The following is a 27614-nucleotide window of genomic DNA, read 5'->3' as shown; positions in this document are numbered from 1 at the left end:
GGCTTTAGGCCAGGTCTCAAACTGGGGGTCATGAGCCCACGAGGGTCACGAGGTTATTACATGGAGGCTTGTGAGCTGTCAGTCGCCATCGCCAATGTTTATAATAGGTTTAAATATAATTTATAAGGGGGGGGTCGTCACGCACGGAGGCTGGCTGTGTGAAAGGAATCACCAATACAAGTTTGAGAACCACTACTCTAGGGGATGGTGGGTGCTGAGTCCTTCGGGCCACGCTGGCCTGAGTGGGGCAGGTAGAGTGGCTAGGTGCCAGGTTTTCAACCAGAAAGTCCAGTTGAAAAGGGGACCCGACAGTGTCCGGTCAGATCTACTGACCAGACACCCAAAGTTCAGTTACTGCGGGCAGGGGAGGCGGGTAGGTGCTGGGTCATCGCCCATGCCAGCCCCTACTCAGCTGGGGCCACCTCCTACCTGCATCAGGCAGCTGCAGCTCCCAGCCCAGGCTCTGCAGGAGAGTCCCTGCTGACCCGGGCAGGGGGTGGAAGGGGAAAAACAGCGAGCAACTAGGGGGAGGGGAGAAGAGGGGTGGATGGGGACAGGGCCTTGGGGGGGGGGGGAGAGGCAGGGCAGGGGAAGTTCCAGCACTCGTGTCCAGCTTTTAATGATCACCACAGTGGCAACCAGGGCTGGGCAGGGAGGAGCTGGAGCCCTGTGGGGTCAGCGCTGGCTGTAGGGACAGGAGCTGGGGCTCTGGGGGGGGGACGGACGACACTCAAGGGTGAGAGACAATCATGGGGCAAGCTCAGGGCAAGCCCTATTGCCAGGTAGGCTGGTGCAGCTGCTTTGGAGCTCTGCCCCTCGCCCGATGCCATGGAGGTGCCATCTCAGCCTTCTCAGCACCAGGCAAGAAGCTCCACACTTGGGTGCCGCCCAACCAAGAGCCTGAGGGCAGCCAGGCCGGCAAGGAGGCACCTTCCGGCTGAGTCTAGCTTCCCGGGGCCTCCCACTGCACCAAGCAGAGCGCAGCCAAGAGGCAATGAGCCCCAACTCTGATTCGCAGCCCTGGCCTGCCCCTAACAGCAACCTCCTTGGGTGGCTCCCCCCATCCCCCACTAACAACCCCCCTTCAGTGGCCTCCTTTCCTGACCACTCCTCACCCCTCACCCAAAGCTGGCTCATTCCCCACCCCTGCATGCTAACATCCCTATTGGAGCCTAGCTCCATCCCCCAGGCTGGGATATGGCCCTGCCAGGAGGGTAGCTTCCTTGTCACTGTGGCTGGAGAGACACAGAGCGCTGGCTGCTTCCCCACATGAAACCAGTTAGCAGAAGAGGACTGAGGTACTTCCATGAGAGCAGAGAACTCTGAAGTCCACATGTAACTTCAGAGACAAGCCATTCTCTAAAACAGGGGTTCTCAAACTGGGGGTTAGGACCCCTCAGGGGGTTGCAAGGTTATTACATGGGGGGGGGGGGGTCAGGAGCTGTCAGCCTCCACCCTAAACCCTGCTTTGCCTCCAGCATTTATAATGGTGTTAAATATATAAACAAGTGTTTTTAATTTATAAGGGGGGTTGCACTCAGAGGCTTGCTATGTGAAAGGGGTCACCAGTGCAATAGTTTGAGAACCGCTGCGCTAAAAGAACTAAAAAAGAGCCACCATGGCTTAACATCCTTGTAAAAGAAGCAGTGAGAGATAAAAAGGCATCTTTTTAAAAGTGGAAGTCAAATCCTAGTGAGGTAAATAGAAAGGAGTGTAAATTAAGTGTAAAAATGTAATAAGAAAAGCCAAAAAGGAGTTTGAATAACAGCTAGCCAAAAACTCAAAAGGTAATAACAAAATGTTTTTTAAGTACATCAGAAGCAGGAAGCCTGCTAAACAACCAGTGGAGCCCCTGGAGATCGAGATACCAAAGGAGCACTTAAAGACGATAAAGTCATTGCGGAGAAACTAAATGGATTCTTTGCTTCAGTCTTCACGGCTGAGGATGTTAGGGAGATTCCCAAACCTGAGCCGGCTTTTGTAGGTGACAAATCTGAGGAACTGTCACAGATTGAAGTGGCACTAGAGGAGGTTTTGGAATTAATTGATAAACTTAACAGTAACAAGTCACCGGGCTCAGATGGCATTCACCCAAGAGTTCTGAAAACTCAAATGTGAAATTGTGGAACTATTAACTATGGTTTATAACCGGTCCTTTAAATCAGCTTCTGTACCCAATGACTGGAAGATAGCTAATGTAATGCCAATATTTAAAAAGGACTCTAGAGGTGATCCCGGCAATTACAGACTGGTAAATCTAACATCAGTACCGGGCAAATTAGTTGAAACAACAGTAAAGAATAAAATTGTCAGACACAAGGAACATAAATTGTTGGGCAAAAGTCAACATGGTTTCTGTAAAGGGAAATCATGTCTTACTAATCTATTAGAGTTCTTTGAAGGAGTCAAACAAACACGTGGACAAAAGGGATCCAGTGGACATAGTGTACTTAGATTTCCAGAAAGCCTTTGACAAGGTCCCTCACCAAAGGCTCTTATGTATTAAGTTGTCATGGAATAAGAGAGAAGATCCTTTCATGGATTGAGAACTGGTTAAAAGACAGGGAACAAAGGGTAGGAATAAATGGTAAATTCTCAGAACAGAGAGGGGTAACTAGTGGTGTTCCCCAAGGGTCAGTCCTAGGACCAATCCTATTCAACTTATTCATAAATTATCTGGAGAAAGGGGTAAACAGTGAGGTGGCAAAGTTTGCAGACAATACTAAACTGCTCAAGATAGTTAAGACCAAAGCAGACTGCGAAGAACTTCAAAAAGATCTCACAAAACTAAGGGATTGGGCAACAAATAGCAAATTAAATTTAATGTGGATAAATGTAAAATAATGCACATTGGAAAAAATAACCCCAACTATACATATAATATGATGGGGGCTAATTTAGCTACAACTAATCAGGAAAGATCTTGGAGTCATTGTGGACCATTCTCTGAAGACGTCCTCCCAGTGTGCAGCGGCAGTCAAAAAAGCAAACAGGATGTTAGGAATAATTTAAAAAGAGATAGAGAATAAAATGGAAAATATCTTATTGCCCTTATATAAATCCATGGTATGCCCACATCTTGAATACTGCATACAGATGTGGTCTCATCTCAAAAAAGATATACTGGCATTAGTAAAGGTTCAGAGAAGGGCAACTAAAATGATTAGGGGTTTGGAACGGGTCCCATATGAGGAGAGATTAAAGAGGCTAGGACTTTTCAGCTTGGAAAAGAGGAAACTAAGGGGGGATATGACAGAGGTATATAAAATCATGAGTGGTGTGGAGAAAGTGAATAAGGAAAAGTTATTTACTTGTTCCCATAATATAAGAAGTAGGGGGCACCAAATTAAATTAATGGGCAGCAGGTTTAAAACAAATAAAAGGAAGTAGTTCTTCACACAGCGCACAGTCAACTTGTGGAACTCCTTGCCTGAGGAGGTTGTGAAGGCTAGGACTATAACAGTATTTAAAAAAGAGAACTGGATAAATTCATGCAGGTTAAGTCCGTTAATGGATATTTGCAGGGATGGATAAGAAGCGCATCCCTAGCCTCTGTTTGTCAGAGGGTAGAGATGGATGGCAGGAGAGAGATCACTGATCATTACCTGTTAGGTTCACTCCCTCTGGGGCACCTGGCATTGGCCACTGTCGGCTGGATGGACCTTTGGTCTGACCCAGTATGGCTGTTCTTATGTTCTTAGAGACAGGATCATTTGTGAGAAATGTCCAGATTTCAGGAGACATTGCGGGGAGAAAATGACTCGAAAGAGTAAGTAGACAAGACCCAGGTCATCCCTTTTACTGGATCAACTTCTGGGGGACAGACAAGCATTTGAGCGACACAGAGCTCTTCCTCAGCATTGGGAAAGGCACTCAGTGTCACAGCTAAATACAAGGTCAAACATAGTTTAGCGTAAGTACTTAGCACCTATCTGTTCCCATTGATCTGATCCTTCCCTAGGCAGTTCAGCTGCCCTTGCTATTTGGATGTATGCAGTGGTGCAGGTATTAGGAGACAAGGTGGAAGAGGTAATATCTTTTATTGGACCAACTTCCCCTCAACACTACTGATTTTTAGTGTAACAAATTTGGGTGAGGAACATACTTCAGCAGGCTGGGGAAGCTGGTACTTTGTACATGTTCTGTGATTAAACAGGACTGCAGTTGTCAGACTAGTCTTTACATATGCTGAAATTACATTTTAAAAGTGTTCAAAAAAATCACCCATTCAGGAATGGGAGAAAACAGAACTTAGGAAGACAGTTATTGCCAGGGTGGTGTAACACTGCTAGAAATGTTGACTGCTTAAAAACTAAAATTAATGCTAAGTGTGGCTGTAAGCAGAAGCTGAGGAATCATAGACAATCCGATTTTACTTGTCGTGGACTGGACTTGCAACAAAGAATCAGTGTTCCTGCGATGTAAATGACAACTGTGAAACAGAATCCTCAATGACTGCGTGTTACAACATTTCTATATGATGGAATGGTCCCATGTGTGACTACTTCACAACTGAAAGTGTATTAGCCTTAACCTGCTGCTTGAGGAGCATTTTGCATAAAAGCACCACAATTTGATAGTGATAGCTGCTTCCCAGGAGGGATGCAAGTCACAGCTGCAGTGTTGGCCAAGTCAACCATGGAAGCTTGCACATACCCAAGCGGTCTCTGGGGAACTGTGCAAACTGCCTCTGTGTAAATAAGTGAGTCAATCAGCCCTAGAGGTAGGAGGGTGACAAAGTCTGCTTCCTGAAGCAGACATCCCACCACAAAGGGATCTGTCAGAACAGAAAGCAAAACCATACTGTGCAAAAAGGAGGAAGTACTGAGGCAAAGGGTGAGCGCCTGAAAAAGTCAGAGTGGCCACAAGAGAGGCTAGGGGGCTGTCCTCTCTCCTTCCAGTAGTATGAGTTTCCTAAGGGCCATCCCCATTACTTGTTTCCTTGCAGCCCACAGCTTTCCTCTTCTGCAACAAAGGAGGAACCTGTTCCAGGGGTCCTGATGACAGCTCCTTCATTTCCCTGTGCATCCCACTCAGTACCAACATTCCTCTTAGCATGTTTCACCCATTACGAGACAGTGTATCACCAATTAACAGCTGTGTTAAAACATCACTGAAGTGCGTGACAGTAAATGTATACATCAGGATTACACCACACAGGTGAGCATGGTCCCTGCAGTAGCAAGCACCAGCAGGAAATTTTCCTTGCCCTCAAACTTAACTCAATTCTTTAAAACAGATGCCTTCACAATCAAATATCAATTTAAGAACTCTGAGGGCACAAATGAGGTAAACACTGCCCTCTTACAAAGACTAGCTTGCAAGGGGGCTGTGCACTGCCTTTCCCTTTGTGATGTTTTTTAGATAATTCAGAGTAAGATGAATTCTGAGCAAAGCCATTTGCTCAAGGGAATACAGAAAGACAGCACAGATCATAGAGTGAAGCTAAAGTTTTTGTTGTTGTTGTTGTTGTCTATTTAACTTAAACCTGACAAAACCGTGGGAAGAGATCTGTGACTGATCCAAGCCCCTGGATAGGAGCAGAGACTCATTCTCATCTGAAAATTTCGAAGAAAAATGCTGTTAACTCATCTACAACTTTTCAGATTCAGTGGCCACAGCACATCAACCAAGGGAAGAAGCTGGAGTAAGACTAAAAAACAGCTACATAATGGTACCCCTTACCCTCTCCCCTATTGCCCAGTCTAGTTGCAGAACTTCAACGCTGGACCCCTACCATGAAGCCAATCTGTGTGGGTCCACAGACACACCTCTGTCCAGATCCACACCTGCAAAGTTGTACTGCAAGGGAGGTGGGACTAAAAGCAAGATTCAGTCAAGGAGCCTCCACAGCAAATGCCCTTACATTTATTTTTAGTGCATTTAATACGAACTACAGTGCTTCTGTTGCCCTTTTCAGGGGAAAGGCAGAATTCCTCCCCCCATTTCAATTCCTTCACATTTGGTATATTCCTCTCAGCCCTTGCTACATTTGTTGTCTGGTTCTTTTCCACTGCAAGTACTTTCCTGGCCCAATCTCTTCCTCCATTTCTGTACATCTACTTTTCTCCCCAGGTCATCCTCTTCCCAGTTCCAGGCCTGTGGGTCTTCACAGGCATCTAGTTTCCTCTTGGGGCTTGGTCTACATGGGAAAACAGCAGTAGCTTAACCTAAAGCAGTGGTTCTCAGCCACGGGTAGGTGTACCCCTGGGGTACACAGAAGTCTTGCGGGGGGTACATCAACTCATCTAGCTATTTGCCTAGTTTTACAACAGGATACGTAAAAAACACTAGCGAAGTCAGTACAAACTAAAATTTCATATGACTTGTTTATACTGCTCTATATACTATACACTCAAACGTAAGTACAATATTTATATTCCAATTTTTCAGTTTAGTGTGCTGACACACTTGTATTTATGTCTGATTTTGTAAGCAAGTAGTTTAAGTGAGGTGTAAACTTGGCAGGACACAAGACAGACTCCTGAAAGGGGTATAGTAGTCTGGAAAGGTTGAGAGCCACTGACCTAAAGCATGAATTTAAACTAATGCAGCAAAGCTCTGTACTGACACTTGTTTCAGTTTAAGGGTTTGTTATTGCAGTTTAGTTCACACCTGTTCCCAACTAATTTACACTAAAGCAAAATCAAGAGCATTCACACAGTAAATTCACACCTCATGTTAAGCCAGTGCAACTCATGTACACAAACCATTACACTGCTATGCTTCAACTTCTCTAGACTGACCTCACTTTCAGCTTCTCTTTGGTGCCTAGACTCCTCTGTACAATGAATAAGGATACCTGTAAGCAATGACTTCTAGGTATATTTGCTGAATCATTTCCTTATAATTATACAAGGTTATCTCCCATTCCCCATTTTTCAGTTTTGGGGGTCTTGTATTTAAGGATTAGCAAAATGTTAATCACAGAATACTTAGCAATGGAAGCTCATGCTCCTATTGCTAAACCACAATGCACTGTACCTATGGAAAACTAGACCCCGCAAAAATCAAGTCAAGGCATAAACCTAGAAAACTGGCTAACAGATTTAAGAAATAAGCCTGGCACGTGACCATGAAAACTGTCAAAATAAGAGAACTTTACCAAAATAGGCCATTCCAACAGCTAGTACTCCAGAACCTTCATGTGTGAACAAGTCTAGGGACCGACCTGTTCAGAGTGTTGGGACTACTTAGTTGCAAGAGTCTTACAGGCACGAGTGAAGCCTAACATTAGATGAGATGTCTATTATCGGAAACTTGTGGATTACTCAAAATTTGTCTTTTGGGCCAAGTAATTTTCTATTTAAGGTACTATGTTAAGGTTTATACTTTTACAAGCATAATCCACCATTAGACATTTCATTAGCAGCACAAACAAGTCTGTTCTTTCAAACTCAGTGCCTGTGAAGGTGCTCTAAAGCGCTCTCCCTGAATGATGAAACTGGTATTCAACTACAGCATAAGAACGGCCAGACTGCGTCAGACCAAAAGTCCATCTAGACCAGTATTTTGTCTTCTGACAGTGGCCAATGCCAGGTGCCCCAGAGGGAATGAACAGAACAGGTAATGACCAAGAGATCCATCCCCTGTCGCCCATTCCCAGTTTCTGGCAAACAGAGGCTAGGGATACCATCCCGGTTAATAGCCATTGATGGACCTGTCCTCCATGAATTTATCTAGTTCTTTTTTTAAAGAGACCAGAATATTTAAGATCTGCAGGGTTTTTGTTTATTTATCAAAAAGGTTCCTGGCAGTCTAACATCTTTACCAAAAGACAGTCATGCGCAGTTTCAACATGAAGTGTCAAAGCCCCTTGCAACTTAGAGATCACAAAATAGGCTTCAGTTTGAAATACTTCCTCATATACAATTTATTTTATGCTCTTCAATCATGTATTTGGTGCGTACTACAGGAATTAACTTACCAGTACCATGAAAGGTTTTGCCTATCAGCATACAGGCTGCTTTAGGATTGCAACATATGTTGCAGAACAGATCGTGACTGCATAAAGTCACTCGTTTAGTTCATTTCCCCCCCAATTTGTCTAATTGGACAAAGTTCGTTGCAGAAGAGAAGTCATGACAGAGCTGTATTTTTTTCTCCCTCAACATGCACTATTTAAAGGTAACTCGCAAAAAACAAACAAAAAACCAAACAAACAAAAAAAACCACTGTGCTTGTGCCCTTTTCTGCTTCTTTATATGTAAAAAGTAGGGGTAATTGAGCTGTTTACAAAATTTTAAACACTCTGGTTAAAAGTTAACAGCCATTTTTCACTGTGAGTAAAAACTCCTTTCAACACCTTCATTTAAGAATTCAAAACATCTGATACCTCACTGGTTCTCCAGTACAGCCAGGGAAGACTAGACTTTACATTCCCGATCATTTTAAGTTAAAAACCAGTAGAACAAAAGTTACACTTCCTTCCTTTCAGGATACTTTCAGAATCAAAAACCTATAAAAAAGGCACAAGCATCTTCTGTAATAACGCTTTGCAGATCACCTTTAACTTGCGTCACCTCATCCATATCTCAGAACAAAATAAGAAATTAAAGATACATCTTTGTCAAGTTTGACAACCTGTATAATGTCAACTTCAATGACATACATGACTTGCTTTAAAGTTACTGAAGCATTAACAGAAGCAGTAGGGCTACCACAAAGGTTTTTAGTTAGAAATACACATTTTATTTCTATGTGTCAATAAAAAAAGTCCCACATTTTCAGATCACAGGATGCAAATGCATACAACAAAAAAAGTTGCGCACTAATCTACGAATGTGATGTCACAATTTAGAAGATCCCGATCCAGGCCAATTGTTATTTGATTGAAATACCCTTCTAGGACTAAGCCCTTACCATTTACATCAGACACAAAATCCCTTATAACAACGTAAACAAAATAACTTTCTTCCTAAAAGGTTAACTTTGAAATTTCAGTCCATTCTTACAGGACTTGCACTCCTCCTTCGAGGGCTTCCTGATGGTGAACGACTGAAAGTGAAAGAAAAACAGAAGTTAGTTGGAGTAACTCTAGTGTTGACTTGGAACTTCCGATATAGCCATATCACCAGAGGGGAGGGAAAAAAGAAACCAAGTATTTTCTGTAATAACCCAATAATCAGCACCAATGAAAGTAGATAATTAGTTTTCCTTTTAAAATAGATCTTACACACATTTCCTCATTAACAGGAAAGGATAAAAAGAGGCTACAAACAAAGATCTTGAGATCAGGCACACAGTGTGGCAAGGCACAAGCTACTCCAGTTCCCATGCATTCCTTTCCTCAAGAGACTTCAATCAAGCTTGGAAAAGTGGTCCCCTAGGGTTAAGATCATACTTATTCTGAATTAACGGAAAATGGTTAAAAATGGCTCAAACTAAAATGGAAAAACTAAGGCTAATGATTAATTACATAAACTATGCAATGTTCTAACAAGTACTCATCTGGGTTACAAAAGGGAAATGCAGAAAATTCTATCCTGCATTACCATGTAGCAACAGACTGTACAGCTGTTAGTCAAAACAGAGCCACCAGCAAGGTGGACCGCAGTCTGACTTCAATTCGAACAGATGGGTGTTTGTTACAAGAAGTCTTTAGTTTATGTTTTGCTTCACACATTTAATCCATTTACAGTTTTACTCTGAGCCATTTACATTGTCCATTCAAATTTTTGACTCTGGTTCTATCCCCCACCCCTTGAGAAAGTAGTTTCAGTCCTTCTGAAAAGGATTTAATTGTAAGCCAGAAGTAGCCCACTGCACCTCCTAGAACACAAGTTAATCTCATTATGACCTTGGAGGTTTTTAAATAGACTGCTTAAAATTGATTCCCCTGTGCTTAAAATTTATTTCATGCTTTAGCTCACCCACTTTATAGAGGCTTCATTAACTTGCGATTATACGAGGATGGAAATACAGCAATAGCCAAAGGCAAGATCCTCATAATACAACATGCACCCAGTTTCTTGGAAACAGCTTTACCATGATGGGCTTCATCTTAGTAATCAGTGTCCTATGTATTAATTAACACAGCCCTGTCCATCCGAAATGCACCTTACAGTTAAATCAGAGACAAAGTATAGGGGAAAGTTCTGTAATCTCAGTCAAACAAGTTTTCAGTAGAGACCACTGAAGACACAACATTTATTCTACACCCAGCAGTCTTTAGTCGCAAGATTCAACTTACCTTCTCTTTGGAGATGGTGATCTGGACTTTGATCGGCTGCAAAATATGGACACAAGTGAGAAAAAAAGTTACATGAAAACAATTCCTTCCATATTTTAAAATGGTGAAAAATCTACAAAAAAGCTGTAGTCAGCATTTTAAATAGGCATCACTGAATGTGTGCAAAAATCCTTTAAAAGGATTTGTATGGGCACCAAGCTAATCCCCACCATCCCTACTTCTAAGGCAGATACACTGCATGGTTGCATATCTCCACAGGCACTTGGCAAGAGTTCTTTCATCCTCACTGTTCAATGTCAGCACTGATTGGCTGATGGATAAACACGAGGAAGCAGCTGTCAGTGTTGAGCTGAATACCATTCTACTTCAAGATTTATAGAGATACTGTACGACACCTGCTACAGTTAGCAATAACTGAGTGTCATCAGTTTCTGAAAATATTGCACTGAAGTTTTTATCTGTCCTCATCTCGAGATGCAGTCACCATCCATCACTACTCATGTAATGAAAACATGCTGGTACATTTCAAGTCAGGTGCTCAGATTTGTGTTTCATCCCACCTATTTCTACTTCTTGGCAACTCTTCTGTGTAGTTTTGTTTGTTCAGAAAATCCATCAACAAAAACCATTAGCACAAGGAAGCAGTGCCGCCTTAATATAACCACCATCAGAAACGAAGTTCTCCTGCTGTGACTGTGACATTTTAAAACTACCAACAAGATGTGAACATCTAACTGATTCTAGAACTTCTGTAGCTCTGCAGCCACGAGTTCCCTTTGTTCTTCTGTAAATAAGCCATTAGAATCTTCTGCTTGCTTGAAGGTGAAGTTCAATGGAGAGTATCTTTAAAACCATTCAGTGTATAATGCCAATGCTTTGACACTTTTCAGTAACTCCCATCCTGAAAAAAAAACTCTTCCACTACTAGACCACTAAACTGCATACATATGGTATGTCACAAAGAAGCTTTATATTAGTATTTGAATTCTAGGAGTACCTCATTCATAGAAAAACAGTCCCAGTCCTACATTTCAGTAACATGCCCTACTATTTGAGTCTCCCTAGCTGACACAAATTGCTCATAGTTAGTTGTTCACTGCACACCACTGGCATATGCAGGTGAATCAGGGCACACTGGGGAATGCCTACATGGACCTTTGAATGTAGGGGGAACTAATGTTAAGTTTCAATATGACATCCATGAGGTAACAGGCAGAAACAGCACATTTTAGCATCAAGAGGGAGCTTCCCCCAAACACACCCCAAGGATTCCCTTGAGTTCTCCATTACTGTGCATTTGTATTTTGCTAGGTGCTGTTTAAGCTTTTTTCAAGCAAGTTTGGGGTTTAAAACTACGAAGTCTCCCTTGTAATATACTTTCCTGGCACCAACTTCATTTTTACAGGACACATTAGGGTCTTAGTGCATGATGGTGAACCACAGGCAAACTTCTGGTACGTGAACAAGTTTCGCCTAAGATGCATCTATCTATGGCCAAAACAACTACTGCATTTGACTAAGTAAACCTGTAGCTTTAATTAATTATGGCAAACATCTTACCTGCTTCGTGGCCATAAAGCAGACCTGGATCTGGATCTGGATCTAGACCTAAAGTTTGAAGAAGGAAACTAATGAAAGCCAACTCAACTCCACAAGAAGAATTAATTTCTTTATTAATACACAGCAATGCAGTAAGAAAAATACAAATGCACAGCATTTGCTGTCTAGGTAAAAAACTCCATCAAGCAGTCAATATTGCAGCAGCAATTTTGTTATCTGAGTAGGCTCCTGTTTGCCAGCTTTAGATAGAGGCACTGTTTTCCAAAAAATCAGAAAGCAAACACTCAAATGTGGGCAGTTGATGTCACTGATAAGCTTATATTATGTTATGCTATGTAAAGCTATTTTTATTTACATAATTATTGTGGCCAAAGCCCTGGAGCACTTACATTGTTTGGGGTGTGATTTTATTCACACTCAAGGACATAACTAGGCTGGCAAAACGTTTAAGTATACGCCAGACCCTAAGACCAGCTAAACATGCAATACCAAAAATTCAAGAGAACTGTTTCTAGAATATTCACTTTAGTTGAGGGGAAATTCACCCATGTTAATATGTTTGGTCTTGAAGTGAGCGCTCAAACCCTTTTCATAGAACCTACTCCCCAAATAACACAAAGAATGAATTTCACACTACCTCCCATCATACCCTTCAAATATTCTGAATCCATCTTAAAAGAAACATTGCTGATAATCATAATACAAAACCAATTACCTTGATCTTTTTAAAGAACGTGATCGGGATCTGCGGGGTGAGGCCGATCTAGATCTACGAGGCGACACCGACCTCGATCTGCGAAGGGAAGCTGACCTGGATCTGCAGTGAAAAAATTGAAAATATTATACAATGCTTTGCTTGTCTTTAAAAAAAGGTGAATAGGATGTTTGACTTCTCTTAAAAAAGGAAAGCACAAGAAAGTCTGAAACTCACCTCCTACCACGGCTTCGGCTGCGTGACCGAGAATACCTTCTTCCTCTGGACCTTGAATGAGATCTAGACCGTGACCTAATGTTAGGTTAGAAAAAGTAAGTATTAGAAAACAACTTTAGCAATTAGCGCACGTGAGCCTCTGCTGAAGTTAAAATTTCAGACAACTAAAAATTAGTGTCTGTCAGTTGGAAAAAAATCAGGGCCTATTTGTTTTGAGTATTTTTACTACCTAGAAAAGATGTTAAGCTGAATTACATTTAGAATTACATTATAATATAAAACACTGTAATGTGTATTAAAATAAACCTTGCAAGTTTGCAGGTCGACCCTCTTTGGCCCAAGGTCTAGCAGATCTAGACGATCTAGAAGTATCTATAGCCGATCGCTGCATCTAGGTGTTCTCTTCAATCTAACGACGATCAAACTGACAGCCAAATGAGCCAGGGTGAGGCTTGATTGACGCAAGAAGATTTTTCTAGGTGGGAATGTGGTCAATCTGGTGTTCCTCTTTCTAAACCGGAGGGGGGGGGCCCCAATTGAAAGCCAAATTTACTGTTACGGCGATCACCGTCTCAAATTTTCTGCCCTTTAAAGAATATGGTGAAGCTAGGTGTAGATGGCTCGAGGGGATCTGGCCTCTTATGCTGATCACCTCAAGGTCTAGGAGGATCTTAATTGTCGGATTTTGCAAGGCGCCTCAGCATGAAACCTTAAGGCTTGTGACATTCTGAATCAAGGCGACTGACTCAAACGAAGAAACCTGAAAGGTTTTGACCAGGTTGATTGTTAATATATTAACATTTAATATGAAATATCAACACAATGTAAAATACACCTGCATGAACACAGCATTACAGTTAAATTAAACTGGCATAACATGCTCTGCTTGGCTAACAAGACTACAGCTGCAGCTAGCACAGAGACCCAATCGCGCCTGTCACCCACGTACCTGCTCCTCCGCCGGCGACTATAGCGATGGCAGTCATAGGCGTAGTGCCCCTTATCTCCGCACTCGTAGCACCGGTCGTTGGGATCAAAGGGGCGCCGCGCGGGAGGCCGGTCGTAGCGGGAGCGGCGGGGCATGCCCGTGGACAGCTCCACCCTCACCCGGGAGCCGCACAGCACCCTGCAAGGCCAGAGAGGCGCCGGTCAGCGCCGCGGGCCGGGCCCAGCGGGCCCCGCGCCCCCGCCCCCGCCCCAGCTTCCCGCGCCACCTACTTTCCGTCCAGTCCGAGCACCGCGTCTTCCGCGTCTCGCGGGTCCTCGAACTCCACGAAGGCGAAGCCCGGCGGGTTCCGCGCGATCCACACGGTGCGCAGGGGGCCGTAGTAGCTGAAGGCTCGCTCCAGCTCGCCCTTGCCGGCGCCGGTGCCCAGGTTCCCCACGTACACCTTGGTCTCTGCAAGAGCAAAGCACGCGGGCGCTGAAGGCCGCGCCTGGCCGCGCCGGTCCCCCGCCGCCCCGAGCCCGTCTGCCGCGGAGGCGCCGCAGCCATCTTGGCCGCCCCACCCGCGGGGAGCCCGGGCCCAGCCGCGCGGCGAGCGCCCAACGTGCGCAAAATGGCGGCGGCCTCCTCCCCCGCGGCGAGCCCCCCGCGCCGCGCCCCCGCCCCCCGGCATCTCCGAGGAGACCCCCCCATCATCCCCGCTGCCGGCCCCCCCGCGCGGCATGGCCCGAGCCCGGCCCAGCTCCTACCGCCTCCATAGCGGCCGTAGCGAGACATGGTTCCCGCGCCAACCGCCACCCAGCCTAGCCTAGCCTGCTGCCTGCCTCTCTGCGCGCAGGCGCCGCGAGCCCCTTATATAGAGTGAGCGGCGCACGCGCACAGCACCGCCGGCCGGCCGCCCGCGCGCTCGGAGAAGGCGGGAAGGAGAACCCCACCCCTTTCTCCCCGTTTCCATAGTAACGTGCTGCGGTCGAAGAACTTGTCCCCGCGGGCGGGGGAACGTGAGCGACCGGGGTCGGCGGGGGCCCTGTCAGCTATGGGGGGGCTGGGCCCCAAGAGAGCCACGGGGGGAGGGGAGGGGCGGGGCCCCCTTAGAGCTCCCTCAGAGCTCCCTCAGAGGTATGGGGGCGGGACTGGACCCCAGTAGAGCCATGGGGGGAGGGCTAGGGCCTGGGCCCCCTTGGAGCTCCCCCAGGGGTGGGCCCCAATAGAGCTCCCCCAGGGGTGGGAGGGGGATGGGCCCCAATAGAGCCACGGGGGGAGGGGAGGGGTTGGGCCCCCTTAGAGCTCCCTCAGAGATATGAGCTATGGGGGGAGGTCTAGGGGGCTGTGCCCCATTAGAGCTCCCTCAGAGGTATGGAGGGGCTGGGCCCCAATAGAGCCATGGGGGGCGCTAGGGGCCTGGGCCCTCTTGGAGCTCCCCCAGGGGTGGGGAGGAGCATAGCCTCAGTAGAGCCATGGGGGGAGCTAGGGAGTTGGGCCCCATTAGAGCTCCCCCAAGGGTGGGAGGGGGCTGGGCCCCATTAGCGCTCCCCTAGGATCAGGGGCTGGGCCCCAGTAGAGCAAGGGATCAACTCCAGTAGACCAGGGAAGGGGCTTCAGCAGGACCCATTTAAAGTTATGCAAGTGTCTAAATATTTCCCAGATTGGGAGCGGAGACATTTTTTCAGCCATGTTCTGTACTCAGTTAACATGTACTGGGGTAACAGCTTCTTTCAGCTAGCTCAGGTTTGTCCGGACAGAGACTCTGCTCATGTAGTTGAGTCGGGGGCCGGGGCTAATACAGATCCAACAGCAGACCAGGGGCTTTAGTCCTAAATGAGAACTACTGTCTTTGACATGTTTGAAGAAATTATGTGCATCTTGCTGCATGGCTTCAGAGTCCTTAGAATCTCCTGCAGTCAGCTGTACTGAGGTAAGTGTGTAAATGTCTACTGGACCAGGGTCTTCCATAGTGAAAAGCATCCTGTTATTTCGCGTGCCATTAGCTCTAAACAAGCCAACAGAATTTCATCTAACTTAAAAAAATCATTTTAGGACTGACAATAAGTAAAAGATATTTCTGGACATAACACCCATAAAAAAGGCTTGTAACAGATGTACCTTCTCAGCTGTGATTGTATTGAAGAAGAGTAATTAGGAACTGATCTAAAATTATGTAGATTACATATTTTAAAAAGGTACAAAAAAGGATAATGAAAGCCTAATTAATACTGCTTTCTGTTTTTTTTCATTTAATATAGAATTTAAGTGATTATTTTAAATTAAGCTTCTGTCGCTGGTTGTGAAGATAATCTTCAAAATGAATCAGTACACTGATGTCTAAGAATCAGATACACAAACAATTGGAGTGAAAAGAATGTGAAATGCCCTATTTATTTTAATGGGAGTCTAATTCAAAGCCAACTGAAATCAACAGATTACAATGATTTAAAATGATTTTGGCTTAAACCCTCAATATGGGATTGAAATAGCTCTGAAGCCTATGAAAGTTTAAATGTCAGTATCCTGGATGAGAGAGACCAGGTAGATGAGGTCATTTTTTTTACTGGACCAACTTCTGTTGGTGAGAGAGACAAGCTTTTGCTCTGACCCTGTCAAGAACAAATCATACCGAACTAACCTAATTTTTGACAGGATTGGTGGCTTAGTGTTACTAGGCCCCCCCCCCCCCATCCACGATCAGATAAGGAAATTAAGTTAGGAAATTTGTGTAGCTTCAGCTTCCAGCCATTTGTTCTCGTTATGCCTTTCTCTATATGCATCCGAAGAAGTGGGCTGTAGTCCACGAAAGCTTATGCTCTAATAAATTTGTTAGTCTCTAAGGTGCCACAAGTACTCCTGTTCTTCTTTCTGCTAGATTAAATACCTTTAGTATCTGATATTTTCTTCCTGTGAAGATACTTTTACACTGTAATCAAGTCACCTCTCACACTATGCAGTTCACTCAGATTGGCCCCTGGGTCAGACTACACCGGGTATATACAGTCTCACAGCTCAGCCATACCCAAGTTACCGTGTCCTCACTGGTGCTGCACTCATGCACCAGCATCAGTAGGACTTCCCAAGGCTCTTTATTCTGCAGTAAGCTGTGGCACTGATTCTTTACGAGTGAATTGTGGGAGAATTTATCTGTCCTGGGCACACAGGTGGAACTGTGGTAAAGCACTGGAGGACTGTCAGCACTCAAATGACTTAGCCTGTGTCCTCACTGCAAAGTGGGCAGATTTCCAGCCCAAATGAAAGTTGAGCTCCAGCCTAAACTGCCAACCAGGCCAGCTAGCCGAGATGGAAAGAACCACTTAGCTCAGCTGAGAGGGGGGTGTGTGTGTGTGTGTGTGAGAGAATGGGAGGTAGGTCAGGGCAATACCTGGATCAGAGCCTGGGCTAACTCTGCAATGAAGACATAACTTCAGTCTTCTTTTGATAAACTAAACAGATTGAGCTCTTTAAGTCTCTTACTGTACAGCACTTTCTCCAGCCCCGAGTAATGTTTTGTGGCCCTTTTCAGCATGCTCCAATTTTTCAACTGTTTTTTAAAATGTGGACACCAGAACTGGATGTAGCAATCCAATATTGGTCTCATCCATGCCACATACAGAGGTACAATCATCTCCCTCCTTCTACTCCCCCATTTATACATCCAAGGATCACATTAGCCCTCTTTGCCACAGAATTGCCCTCAGAGCTCACCTTGGGTTGCTTTTGCACTATGACCCCTAAATCTTTTTCAGAGGCTCTGCTTTCTGTAGGGAGAGCCTGCATTCCATGTCCCTAAATGTATAATTTTGCATGTGGCTGCATCTAGATTGTGCCGTATGACTGTCCTGTCCTCCTCAGTATTTACCACTCCACCAGTCTTTGTCACCCACAGGTAGGAGGAGAGGCAATTAAAGGCGGACACAGAGGGGAGGGACACAGCCAGGAAGACAAGATTCATCAACTCAATCTTTCATATGAGACAGTGTTAGATAAAGAATTAGGATTCCATAGACTAAAATGTCATTCATACCAAATAACTTTTTTTTATACAAAATATTAGGTAGTACAAATGCTTCCTGCTTTCAGCTGTACGACTGATACACCATCTGTTCCCTCACACACAGAATCAGCCAGAGTGGCTAACGCACAACAGTACCGCTCACCCTCACACATGTGAGTGGAAAATCAAGTCAACCAATAGTATAGAACAATTCTTAATTTAAGGGAAAAAGAACACCTCCCCTGTTTGAAATAGAAGCGTTTTAGATGAGAAGCGTTTGTCAACTTGTCCATTACAACTGCGTTGCAAGATGGCCTTGTATTAAGCTCTGGACTCGAGATAGAATAATTTCATTGGAGCTGCTGCAGTCTTCTGGCCCATATGGTGGGTCGATAGTTAATACACCTGCCACACACAGTGTTCTTTGTGACTCGCCTTGTTCTGTTACAGGGATGTGATTGGTCTCCAGCCAAGTCTTCAGGCTGCTCTTCCTCTTCTCCAGTTCTTCGTGGCAATAAGCTTTGCTCTCTTCTGGCATGAATAAGTGAGCAAGCTGCTCCTTCATTTCATCATCTCCTTCATTCACTATTTCAACTTTCTGTACAGCGTGACCCAGGATGACTGAGACACATACTTTTCCATCCTCCATGAGCTTCACTAGGACAACACTGCCGGGAAAGAGGACGTATATTGAATGATAAATCATTAACTAGAAAAAAACAGTGAGAAATCTAGGCTGTGTTGCTCAAAAATGGGTGCTTAGAATTACATTAGTAAATACATAGCCAGATTTCCAAAATTTGAGAGCTCAGGAGTTCTCATTAGAAGTTACTTTAAAAATCATGCCACATAATCAGGCAAATTTCAGACACCTGTTTTGGAAAATCGCACACACACACTGGAAGTGCAAACTTGACACAGGGTTCCTGAGTGCCCAGGAATATTATACCCTAGTCTATTTAACATCTTGCACGTTGAAGGCCAGAACATAGAATTCCACACTTTAAATTACCATGTAAATACATGAGATAAATTCATCACCATTAAGGTGCTTGCAGAGGAGAGATTCTGCCTTTTTTGCTTGTTTATTATATAACAGTGCCAGAATGCTTTTTGGTGGGGAAAAAAAAAGAATGGGAGAGGAGGGCTGTTTGTTTGTACATTGGAAAATCAGGTTTCATTTCCTCTGGAAGTCTCCCTTGGTGACTGGCAGTGCAAGGAGAGGACATCACTGTGGACAGCAGAAATAAAAGCCTGAAGCTATGTCTACGCTGCACACTTTACAATGGCATGCTGTTGTAAGGAGTGCAGTGTAGCTACTCTTTGTCACCAGGAGAGAGCTCTCCTGGTGACAAAATAAAACCATCCCAAACGAGAGGCGGTAGCTTCGTCGATAGGAGAGCAGCTCCCGCCAAGAAAACGCTGTCCATACAGGCACATTTCGTCGTTAAAACTTTTGTCGTCCAGGGGGAATGTTTTTTTTTTTACACCCCTGAGCAACAAAAGTTTTAATGACAAAGTGCAGTGTAGACATGGCCTGAGTGATTGCATTGGGAAGGAATTTAGGGTGGGGACCACAAAGTGATTGAGGGCACAGCTATACTAGAGAGTTTACAGCGGCACAGATGCAGACGCACCGCTGTAAACTCTCTAATGTAGCTGTTCTAAGCCGACGGGACAGAGCTCTCCCATTGGCTTAACTACTACAGCCCCCGCAAGTGGCAGTAGCTGTGTCGGCAGGAGAAGCTCTCTCACTGACATAGCGCAGTCCACACTGGCTCTTCTGGCGCGGTAACTTATGTCACTCAGGAGGTGATTTATTCACTCCCTTGAGCAACATACGTTATGCTGACATAAGATGTAGTGTAGATGTAGCCTGAGGCATTGCAATGCTGAGCATTACAGATATATCTTTTAGGCACCTAGAAAAAAAAAATCATGGAAACAATGCTGCAATCCACAAAGCCTGAGTCAGACACGTAGGGTCCCTATACAATCAATGGGGAGACAGAGACGACTCAGAATGGGAGCCACAAAAGCCAGCATGCTAGACAGCTCCCCACCTAAGCTAGCCAATGGGAGATGCTGACCAGAGAGGTGTGTGCTAAGCCCTGTTCCTCTCTCAAGAAGAGGTGCCTAAGGCTTGTTCTACACTTGTCGAGCTAGCTACTGCCTCTTGGAGAGGGGGATTAACTACACTGACATAAAAAAACCCTGTGGATGTGAGAAGCATCTATGCTATGGTGACAACAAGGAGTCTGGTGGCACCTTAAAGACTAACAGATTTATTTGGGCATAAGCTTTTGTGGGTAAAAACCTCACTTTTTTCACACCGCTGAGCAACAATTATACTACTATCAGTCTGCAGTGTAGACTAGACCCATGTCTCTCCTGTTGAAGCAGGTCCACTCTGGATAACTAATGACAGAGTGATTGGAGCAGGTGGGTTGGATCCTGCATCTCCCACCTCCCAAGTGGGTGCCCTACGCACTGGACTACAGAATCATTTTCTCTCTCTGGCCCAGCAACTTTCCACGGTGGAGATATACATAAATAGTCACTGAGTGAGAGTCTATAGTTCAGTGCTTAGGGTACTCAGCTGAGAGGTGGGAGTCCTGGATCCAGTCCCCCTGCTCCATTATTTACCCAGAGTGGAGCTTCAATGGGAGAAACTGAGGGGACCCCATCAGACTATCCTGTAGTTCAGTGGGGAGCACTCAAAGGATTTCTACCTTTCTCCCCCTCTGGTAGTGAGGGGAATTGAACCTGGGTCTCCCACATCCCAGGTGAGTGTTCTAACCACTGGACTAAAAGTTACAGGTGGGGCACTACCACCATATCCTCCTCCAGCCAGATTGAGAGTTAGACCTGACCTGGTAGGCAGGCCCTGAGCACACCTACCAGAGTGGCCCCTGTAAGTGTTTTTCTGCTTAACTTTTCCCAGTTTGTGAATAGCTCTGGGTTTTAGGTCAGAGGCACTAGGCATCTGGGCACCTAGAGGGAGGCAACTGTGCACATTCCCAGCGGCAGAAACATAGATGCCTAGCCAACTTCTACCCTGAAAACGTAGGCACTGAGTTTAGGTGCCTATGGGGTTTGGTGGGAGTTTTGAGAAATGCATTGGAGCCAAAACTGGGATTTAGGCACCTAAACCCCAGACATAGGCACCTAAACCCCAGATGCAGGCACTTAAGTACCTTTGTGCATCTAGGTCTTGCTTGTTAAAAAACAAGTTTTAAACATCTATTCAACTCAAATCTGGCCAACAGCTGGGGGGGAAATCTTTGTAACTGACTCAGGCCCCGGGCCAGTTGGTTAGTGGCTCCGAGTGCTGCCTTTCCAGCTCTGATCTTCTAAAGCAGTGGTCCCCAACCTTTTTTATCTGGTGGGCGCCAGATGACGAGCCACGGAGGACCGTGGCGGCGGACGAGCATGCGCCGAAATGCCGCCAACAAGCGGCAACGTCAATAGGCGTCGCCGCCAAAATGCTGCTGAGAAGCAGCGTCATCCAGAGGTGTCGCCGCCGAAATGCCGCCAACGCTGCTTCTCGGCGGCATTTTGGCGGATGCTCGTCCGCCAGCCAGTACGCGGGACCACTTAGATGTCATGGTGCCCGCAGGCACCGCGGCACCTGCAGGCAGCGCATTGGGGACCCCTGTTCTAAAGAGTCCCACAACAAATGCAGTGAAGAAAATATTTAGTCTTAGAAATATCAAGTAAGTTTATGTGGAGAAGGGAGACAATAATGGAGTTTTTTCCTACCTCAGGGGAAAAGGGCAGAAGCTATTTTTCCTCTTTGCCAGCCACCTGTCAGGAGAACTCTGTGCTAGCACTGTCACACCATTCACTATTATTTGACTATGTGAGTTTCCTAGAAGATGCCCAATTTAGCCTGGCCCAATTAACCAACTAGCCTAAATTTCCACAGCCCCTTTCATACCAAACTGCTTTACAAATGATACAGATGTAAGACCACAGCATTGCAGCCACCTTGAGGGGGAGGACAGTCACCAGTGGACACAGGAAACACAGCATTGGTGAGTGGAGGGCAGGGCTAAGCAACAGCCGTGAAGCAGCAGCTCTCTACTCTCAACGCATTGTGGGTTCCAATGTCTCATACAGAGTAGACAGCCTCCATCATTCATTGTCTGAACAAATTCAAAGCTAAATGCACGGAACTCTACTTATCTATCCTGAGAAGCAAGGGCTATGCCAGCCCAGCCTCGAGTTCAGCCTGTAGCACCAGTGTTTGAAACTGGACGTTCAGACCCAATCTTACAAGTCTGCAAGAGCTAAAGCGCTACTCACTGTACTTTCCCAAAATGTTCCTGCCAGATATCCCCCCCCCACACACAGCCCCGATTCCTTCTCAATGCATACTCAGAGCCTTGCACCCCATGCTCTAGTTCAGCATAAAGCAGAGCTAAGATATGGGGAAGAATGTTTGTTCTCATGTGCAAAGCTGCACCAAGATGCAAAGATCCTAATCACTTGTAGTACTTTATATTTTCAGAGGACCAGAACTCGATTTAGCAGCCTTACAAATCTCTATAAGGGACAGTTCTCAGGCACACTGCGGTGGCTGCTTTAGATATGATGGAACAAGCTCTTAAAACTTCTGAATACTAAGGTACCAAAGAAGATCATAATGGGACTAAATGAAGAGTCTGCTCTCATTAGTCTCCAAGCACAGACTACCTCATTCTTAACTTATCTCCAAAAACACAACCTAGGAGATGTACATAAGCATCTATTATTAGGGCTGTCGATTAATCACAGTTAACTCACGTGATTCACTCAAAAAAAAAATTAATCACAGTTTTAATTGCACTGTTAAACAATAGAATTCCGTTTGAAATTTATTACATATTTTGGATTTTTTCTACATTTTCATATATTCTATTCTGTGTTGTAATTGAAATCAAAGTGTATATTATTTTTTATTACAAATATTTGCACTGTAAAAATGATAAACAAAAGAAATAGTACTTTTCAATTCACCTCATACATGTATTGTAGTGCGATCTCTTTATCGTGAAAGTGCAACTTAAAAATGTAGATTTTTTTTGTTACATTACTGCACTCAAAAACAAAACGATCTAAAATTTTAGAGCCTGCAAGTCCACTCAGTCCTACTTCTTGTTCAGCCAATCACAAAGACAAACAAGTTTGTTTACACTTACAGGAGATAATGCTGCCCTCTTCTTATTTACAATGTCACCAGAAAGTGAAAACAGGCATTTGCATGGCACTTTTGTAGCTGGCATTGCAAGGTATTTACGTGCCAGATATGCTAAATATTCGTATGCCCCTTCATGCTTCAGCCACCATTCCAGAGAACATGCTTCCATGCTGATGATGCTCATTAAAAATATAATGCGTTAATTAAATTTGTGACTGAACTCCTTGAGGGAGAACTGTATGTCCCCTGCCCTGTTTTACCTGCATTCTGCCATATATTTCATGTTATAGCAGTCACGGATGATGACCCAGCACATGTTCATTTTAAGAACTCTTTCACTGCAGATTTCACCAAATGCAAAGAAGGTACCAATGTGAGATTTCTAAAGATAGCTACAGCACTCGACCCAAGATTTAAGAATCTGAAGTGGCTTCCAAAATCTGAGGGGGCCGAGGTGTGGAGCATGCTTTCAGAAGTCTTAAAAGAGCAACACTCCGATGCAGAAACTACAGAACCTGAACCACCAAAAGAGAAAATGAACCTTCTACTGGTGGCATCTGACTCAGATCATGAAAATGAACATGTTTCAGTCCGCACTGCTTTGGATTGTTATCAAGCAGAACCCGTCATCAGCATGGACGCATGTCCCCTGGAATGGTGGTTGAAGCATGAAGGGACATATGAATCTTTAGCACATCTGGCATGTAAATATCTTGCGACACCAGCTACAACAGTGCCATGAGAATGCCTGTTCTCACTTTCAGGTGACATTGTAAACAAGAAGCAGGTAGCATTATCTCCTGCAAATGTAAACAAACTTGTTTGTCTGAGCGATTGGCTGAACAAGAAGTAGGACTGAGTGGACTTGCAGGCTCTAAAATTTTAGATCGTTTTGTTTTTGAATGCTGTTTTTTTGTACATACTTCTACATTTGTAAGTTCAACTTTCATGATAAAAAGATTACACTACAGTACTTGTATTGGGTGAATTGAAAAATGCAATTTCTTTTGTTTTTGTTTTTTTATAGTCCAAATACTTGTAATCAAAAATATAAAGTGAGCACTGTACACTTTGTATTCTGTGTTGTAATTGAAAGCAGTATATTTGAAAATGTAGAATGTATCCAAACTATTTAATAAATGGTATTCTATTATTGTTTAATCGCACAATTAATCAAAATTAAAAAAAATCGTGACTTTTTTTAATCCCTTGACAGCCCTAATTATTATTAATCACATTTATTACACTAATGCCCAAGGGCCAACAAGGAATGGGGCCCCATTTTGCTAGGAACCGTAAAGACACAGAGTAGTAGACTTTCAATTCCCAACTAAATAATAATGCAGAGCCCTTATGTTGAATTTATGCATCCTGTACCCTCTGGTACATTCTTTCTTTAGCTAAAACACTTTGCTTGGATATAAACATCCCCTTGCAGTGTTTTCAGCCTAAAATCACTTGTGCTAGCCCATGAGAACAGAAAATAAACTGATCTATCTACTTCCATTGTCCAAGATGAGTGAAATACAAAAAACAAAGCATAGTGCAAAGTTTGATTTTTTTAAATTATCTACAGCCCCAATTGTGATCTGCACTGGTGCAAATCAGATCACCCTATGGATTACAATATAGCACTGGGGCTTTAGGGGATACTTAACAGGAAAATAGATTGGTATTTTTAAGATGTTAAGCTCCCTTGAATATTTCCCTTTGGCTTTCTCTTGGATGTGATGAAGGCCAAATGCATTCTATATTTAAAACACAGCACTACACAGAAGCAGTGATGATGTTTTAAGAGTGCTTAAAATGCACAGCAAAATTGGCATGAATGAAGAGCAACCAAGCTCCTGGGTTCCATCTGTTCCCCAAAACTATTAGTCTCTCAAATTAGATGACCATTTGAAATCATATGAACAACCCTTATGACTCCTAGCATCCTCTTCCTCTTGGCCCTGCTAATTAGCACAGATATAGAATTATGGACCAAATTCCAGTGTGTCATTTCCGCTCCAAGCAAGTTTGCTTCAGATTCTTTCCATATCAGATCACCGTTCTCTTTGTTATAAGCAAATAACAGCTCTGTACTTACTTTGCAGAAACGGGGTCAATTGTTAAGACCCATCCTTTGTATTCATGTTTCTCAGCAGCTGTGACTTTTACTTCTTTGTTCACATAAGTCTGCCACTCTAAAGGACTTTTCCTCTGCCATTCACTCATATTTCCCACTCACTGAACCTAAAGAGCAATCAGTGTAGTTATTAGCAACAGCAGATGCCTCTACTCCAACCCTTTGCACCAGCATTGAGTTTGCCTCCTTTTTCTGTTTAATCATCTTAGTCACTTCTTACATCATATGTTAATGAAAAAGTCAATTAAAAACACTTCCATTTCCTCCCTCATTTGTTGTTTTTAAAGGCGCACACAGCTTAAAAAAAAATCATATTCCTAACATACAAAAATGTGTACCTTCTATTGTCACATGTAACCACTGAGATGACTATGTACCTTCTACTATTGGCCCAAGTAACTCTTACCATCACTGTCACTGAGACAAGCAGAAAGATTTGTTCACTTTACAGCAGGCTTTTGAGCACCCTTTGTGCACGGTCACTCTCACTACTGTGGGCAGTGCCTTTGCTTTCCAGCCTCATGTGCTAGCTGATGACGTGGATGGATGACTTGAGGATTCCCTGTTCTGTTCACTCCCTCTGAAGCACCTGGCATTGGCCACTGTTGGAAGACAGGATACTACTGGGCTAGATGGACCATTGGTCTGACCCAGTATGGCCACTCTTATGACATCATTCTTGTGCCCTGCTGTGGGGGGAGCTCAGATATATACATACTCTTCCTCAAGCCTTGCCAAAGGACATTGATCAGTAACAGCAGCACAGCGGCTTCTGTTTCTCAGTTTGGGCCAGGAAGGCATCTCGTTTTCCCAGGACCCCTCCACAGAGCTTAGTGGAGGGTGGAAGAGGGAGATGAGTGTACAGGACTGAGTCCAAAGAGCCTGGGGAAGCCCATTTCTTCATTGCGCAGAGGCAGGGAGCACTGGGAGTCTCTTCCACTTCCTGTCCACTGTATTTGGGGGGAGGAAAGCACCTGCAGGCAAGGAGAGTCCTTCACTTCCTAGACCCCTCTGCATGGATCATGGAACCTGCAGTTCACCCTCTGCTTTTCTGAACCTGTGCTCTGTTAGAATATAAGAACGGCTATGTTGGGTCAGACCAAATATCCATCTAGCCCAGTGTCCTGTCTTCCAACAGTGGCCAATGCCAGATGCCCCAGCGGGAATGAACAGAACAGGACAATTATCGAGTGATCCATCCCCTGTCGCCCATTCCCAGCTTCTGGCAAAGGGAGGCTAGGGACCCCATCCCTGCCCATCCTGGCTAACAGACATTGATGGACCTATTCTCCATGAGTTTATCTAGTTCTTTTTTTAACCCTGTTATAGTCTTGGCCTTCATAACATCCCCTGGCAAAGAGTTCTACAGGTTGATTGCATTGTGTGAAGAAATACTTCCTTTTGTTTGTTTTAAACCTGCTACTTATTAATTTCATTTGATGACCCCTAGTTCTTGTGTTGAGGAGTACATAACACTTCCTTATTTACTTTCTCCACACCAGTCATGATTTTGTAGACTTTAATCATAACCCCCCGTTAGTTGTCTCTTTTCCAAGCTGAAAAGTCTTATTAAGCTCTCCTCCTATGGCAGCCCTTCCATACCCAATCATTTTTGTTGCCCTTTTCTGAATTTTTTCCAATATATCTTTTTTAAGATGGGCGACCACCTCTGCACGTAGTAGTCAAGATGTGGGCGTACCATGGATTTATTTAGAGGCAATATGATATTTTCTGTCTTATTCTCTATTCCTTTGTTAATGATGCCCATTATCCAGCATGTAGAGCGCAGAGCCCCACTCAGAGTTTGTGCTCGACGCTGTACAGAGGAAGATTGTCCCTGCCCTACAATCTACGTTTACAATCTACAGCTCTCAGTCTCGCAAAGACACTTGTTTTTAACTTTAGGCAGACGCTATACACAATAGGAGTATTCAGGTGTGCAAAACTAAGCCAGTGTGGAACTGTTCACAGGATCCCGGCCTATTAGTGTCTCTGCACCGTACATTCTGCTGGTTGCAAAGTGTCCTTGCTATTCTGCTCTGTTCATGCACTCATTCTCACTTAAACCAAGCTTGCTTCCCGGAGCCTGCTCTCCCCCACAGGCCAACAGGAAAAGCAGACTGAGACCCCTGCTCAAATCGTTATTGCCACTGAATTGCACTTCCTGCAGCAGGCAGCCAACCTAATCTAGGCCAGTGTACTCTGCAGCACCAGGACCCCTTGAAACCAGCCAGACAGCCACGCTTGTGTTTCACTTACATGCAACAGTGCTGAAGCGAAGAGCTGGCTCACACTCACAAGCAGCACCACCATCCCCGAGCCCGGAATCGCATGGCCCAACGTGCAACCCAGCGAGCTTTGCTCAGAGACCTCATTTCCTGGCCCCAGAAGCCCCTGTTCTGTAGTTTCCAGTGACTCTGTGAGAGTACGGTCGCTTTCCTCATTGCTACCGGTGTTGCGTTGTTGGAGTAGCTCACGTGCTTCCGTTAGCTCATATGCAATTGAAAATTTAATAAATTACAGGGATTTGTACTAAAATAGTAACGTGCTCAGCATCTGTCTTCCTAGAAAACTCCACGCGTTCCAGCCCCCTGGGGTTTTTCAACTGCAAATTTCGGTTTCAATAGCTTGGAAGCAACGTTTGACTACAAAATCTTATCTCACAAAAACATGCGTGTATTTGGGATGTTTTA

General features: G+C 44.5%; 2 protein-coding genes across 2 annotated transcripts; both read right to left on the bottom strand.

The window, feature by feature from the left end:
• Positions 1 to 5848: 5848 nt before the first annotated feature.
• LOC101942738 (serine/arginine-rich splicing factor 7-like) lies at positions 5849 to 14542 on the bottom strand. Its single transcript, XM_008167068.4, has 9 exons — positions 14379 to 14542; positions 13902 to 14082; positions 13633 to 13809; positions 12684 to 12758; positions 12468 to 12569; positions 11753 to 11800; positions 10193 to 10228; positions 8955 to 8997; positions 5849 to 6142 (listed from the first exon to the last, which is right to left on the bottom strand). Exons 1-9 carry the CDS (start codon positions 14404 to 14406, stop codon positions 6110 to 6112), a joined length of 723 nt encoding a protein of 240 aa, XP_008165290.2. The 5' UTR covers positions 14407 to 14542; the 3' UTR covers positions 5849 to 6109.
• A 3215-nt stretch (positions 14543 to 17757) lies between these two features.
• On the bottom strand, positions 17758 to 27319 carry GEMIN6 (gem nuclear organelle associated protein 6). Its single transcript, XM_005293554.5, has 3 exons — positions 27181 to 27319; positions 24883 to 25028; positions 17758 to 18279 (listed from the first exon to the last, which is right to left on the bottom strand). Exons 2-3 carry the CDS (start codon positions 25008 to 25010, stop codon positions 17904 to 17906), a joined length of 504 nt encoding a protein of 167 aa, XP_005293611.2. The 5' UTR covers positions 25011 to 25028; positions 27181 to 27319; the 3' UTR covers positions 17758 to 17903.
• Between the last annotated feature and the right edge of the window lie 295 nt (positions 27320 to 27614).

This window comes from Chrysemys picta, chromosome 3, assembly GCF_011386835.1.
Source record: "Chrysemys picta bellii isolate R12L10 chromosome 3, ASM1138683v2, whole genome shotgun sequence".
NCBI classification, from domain to species: Eukaryota; Metazoa; Chordata; order Testudines; family Emydidae; genus Chrysemys; species Chrysemys picta.
This window is presented reverse-complemented; position numbering and strand designations above follow the sequence as displayed.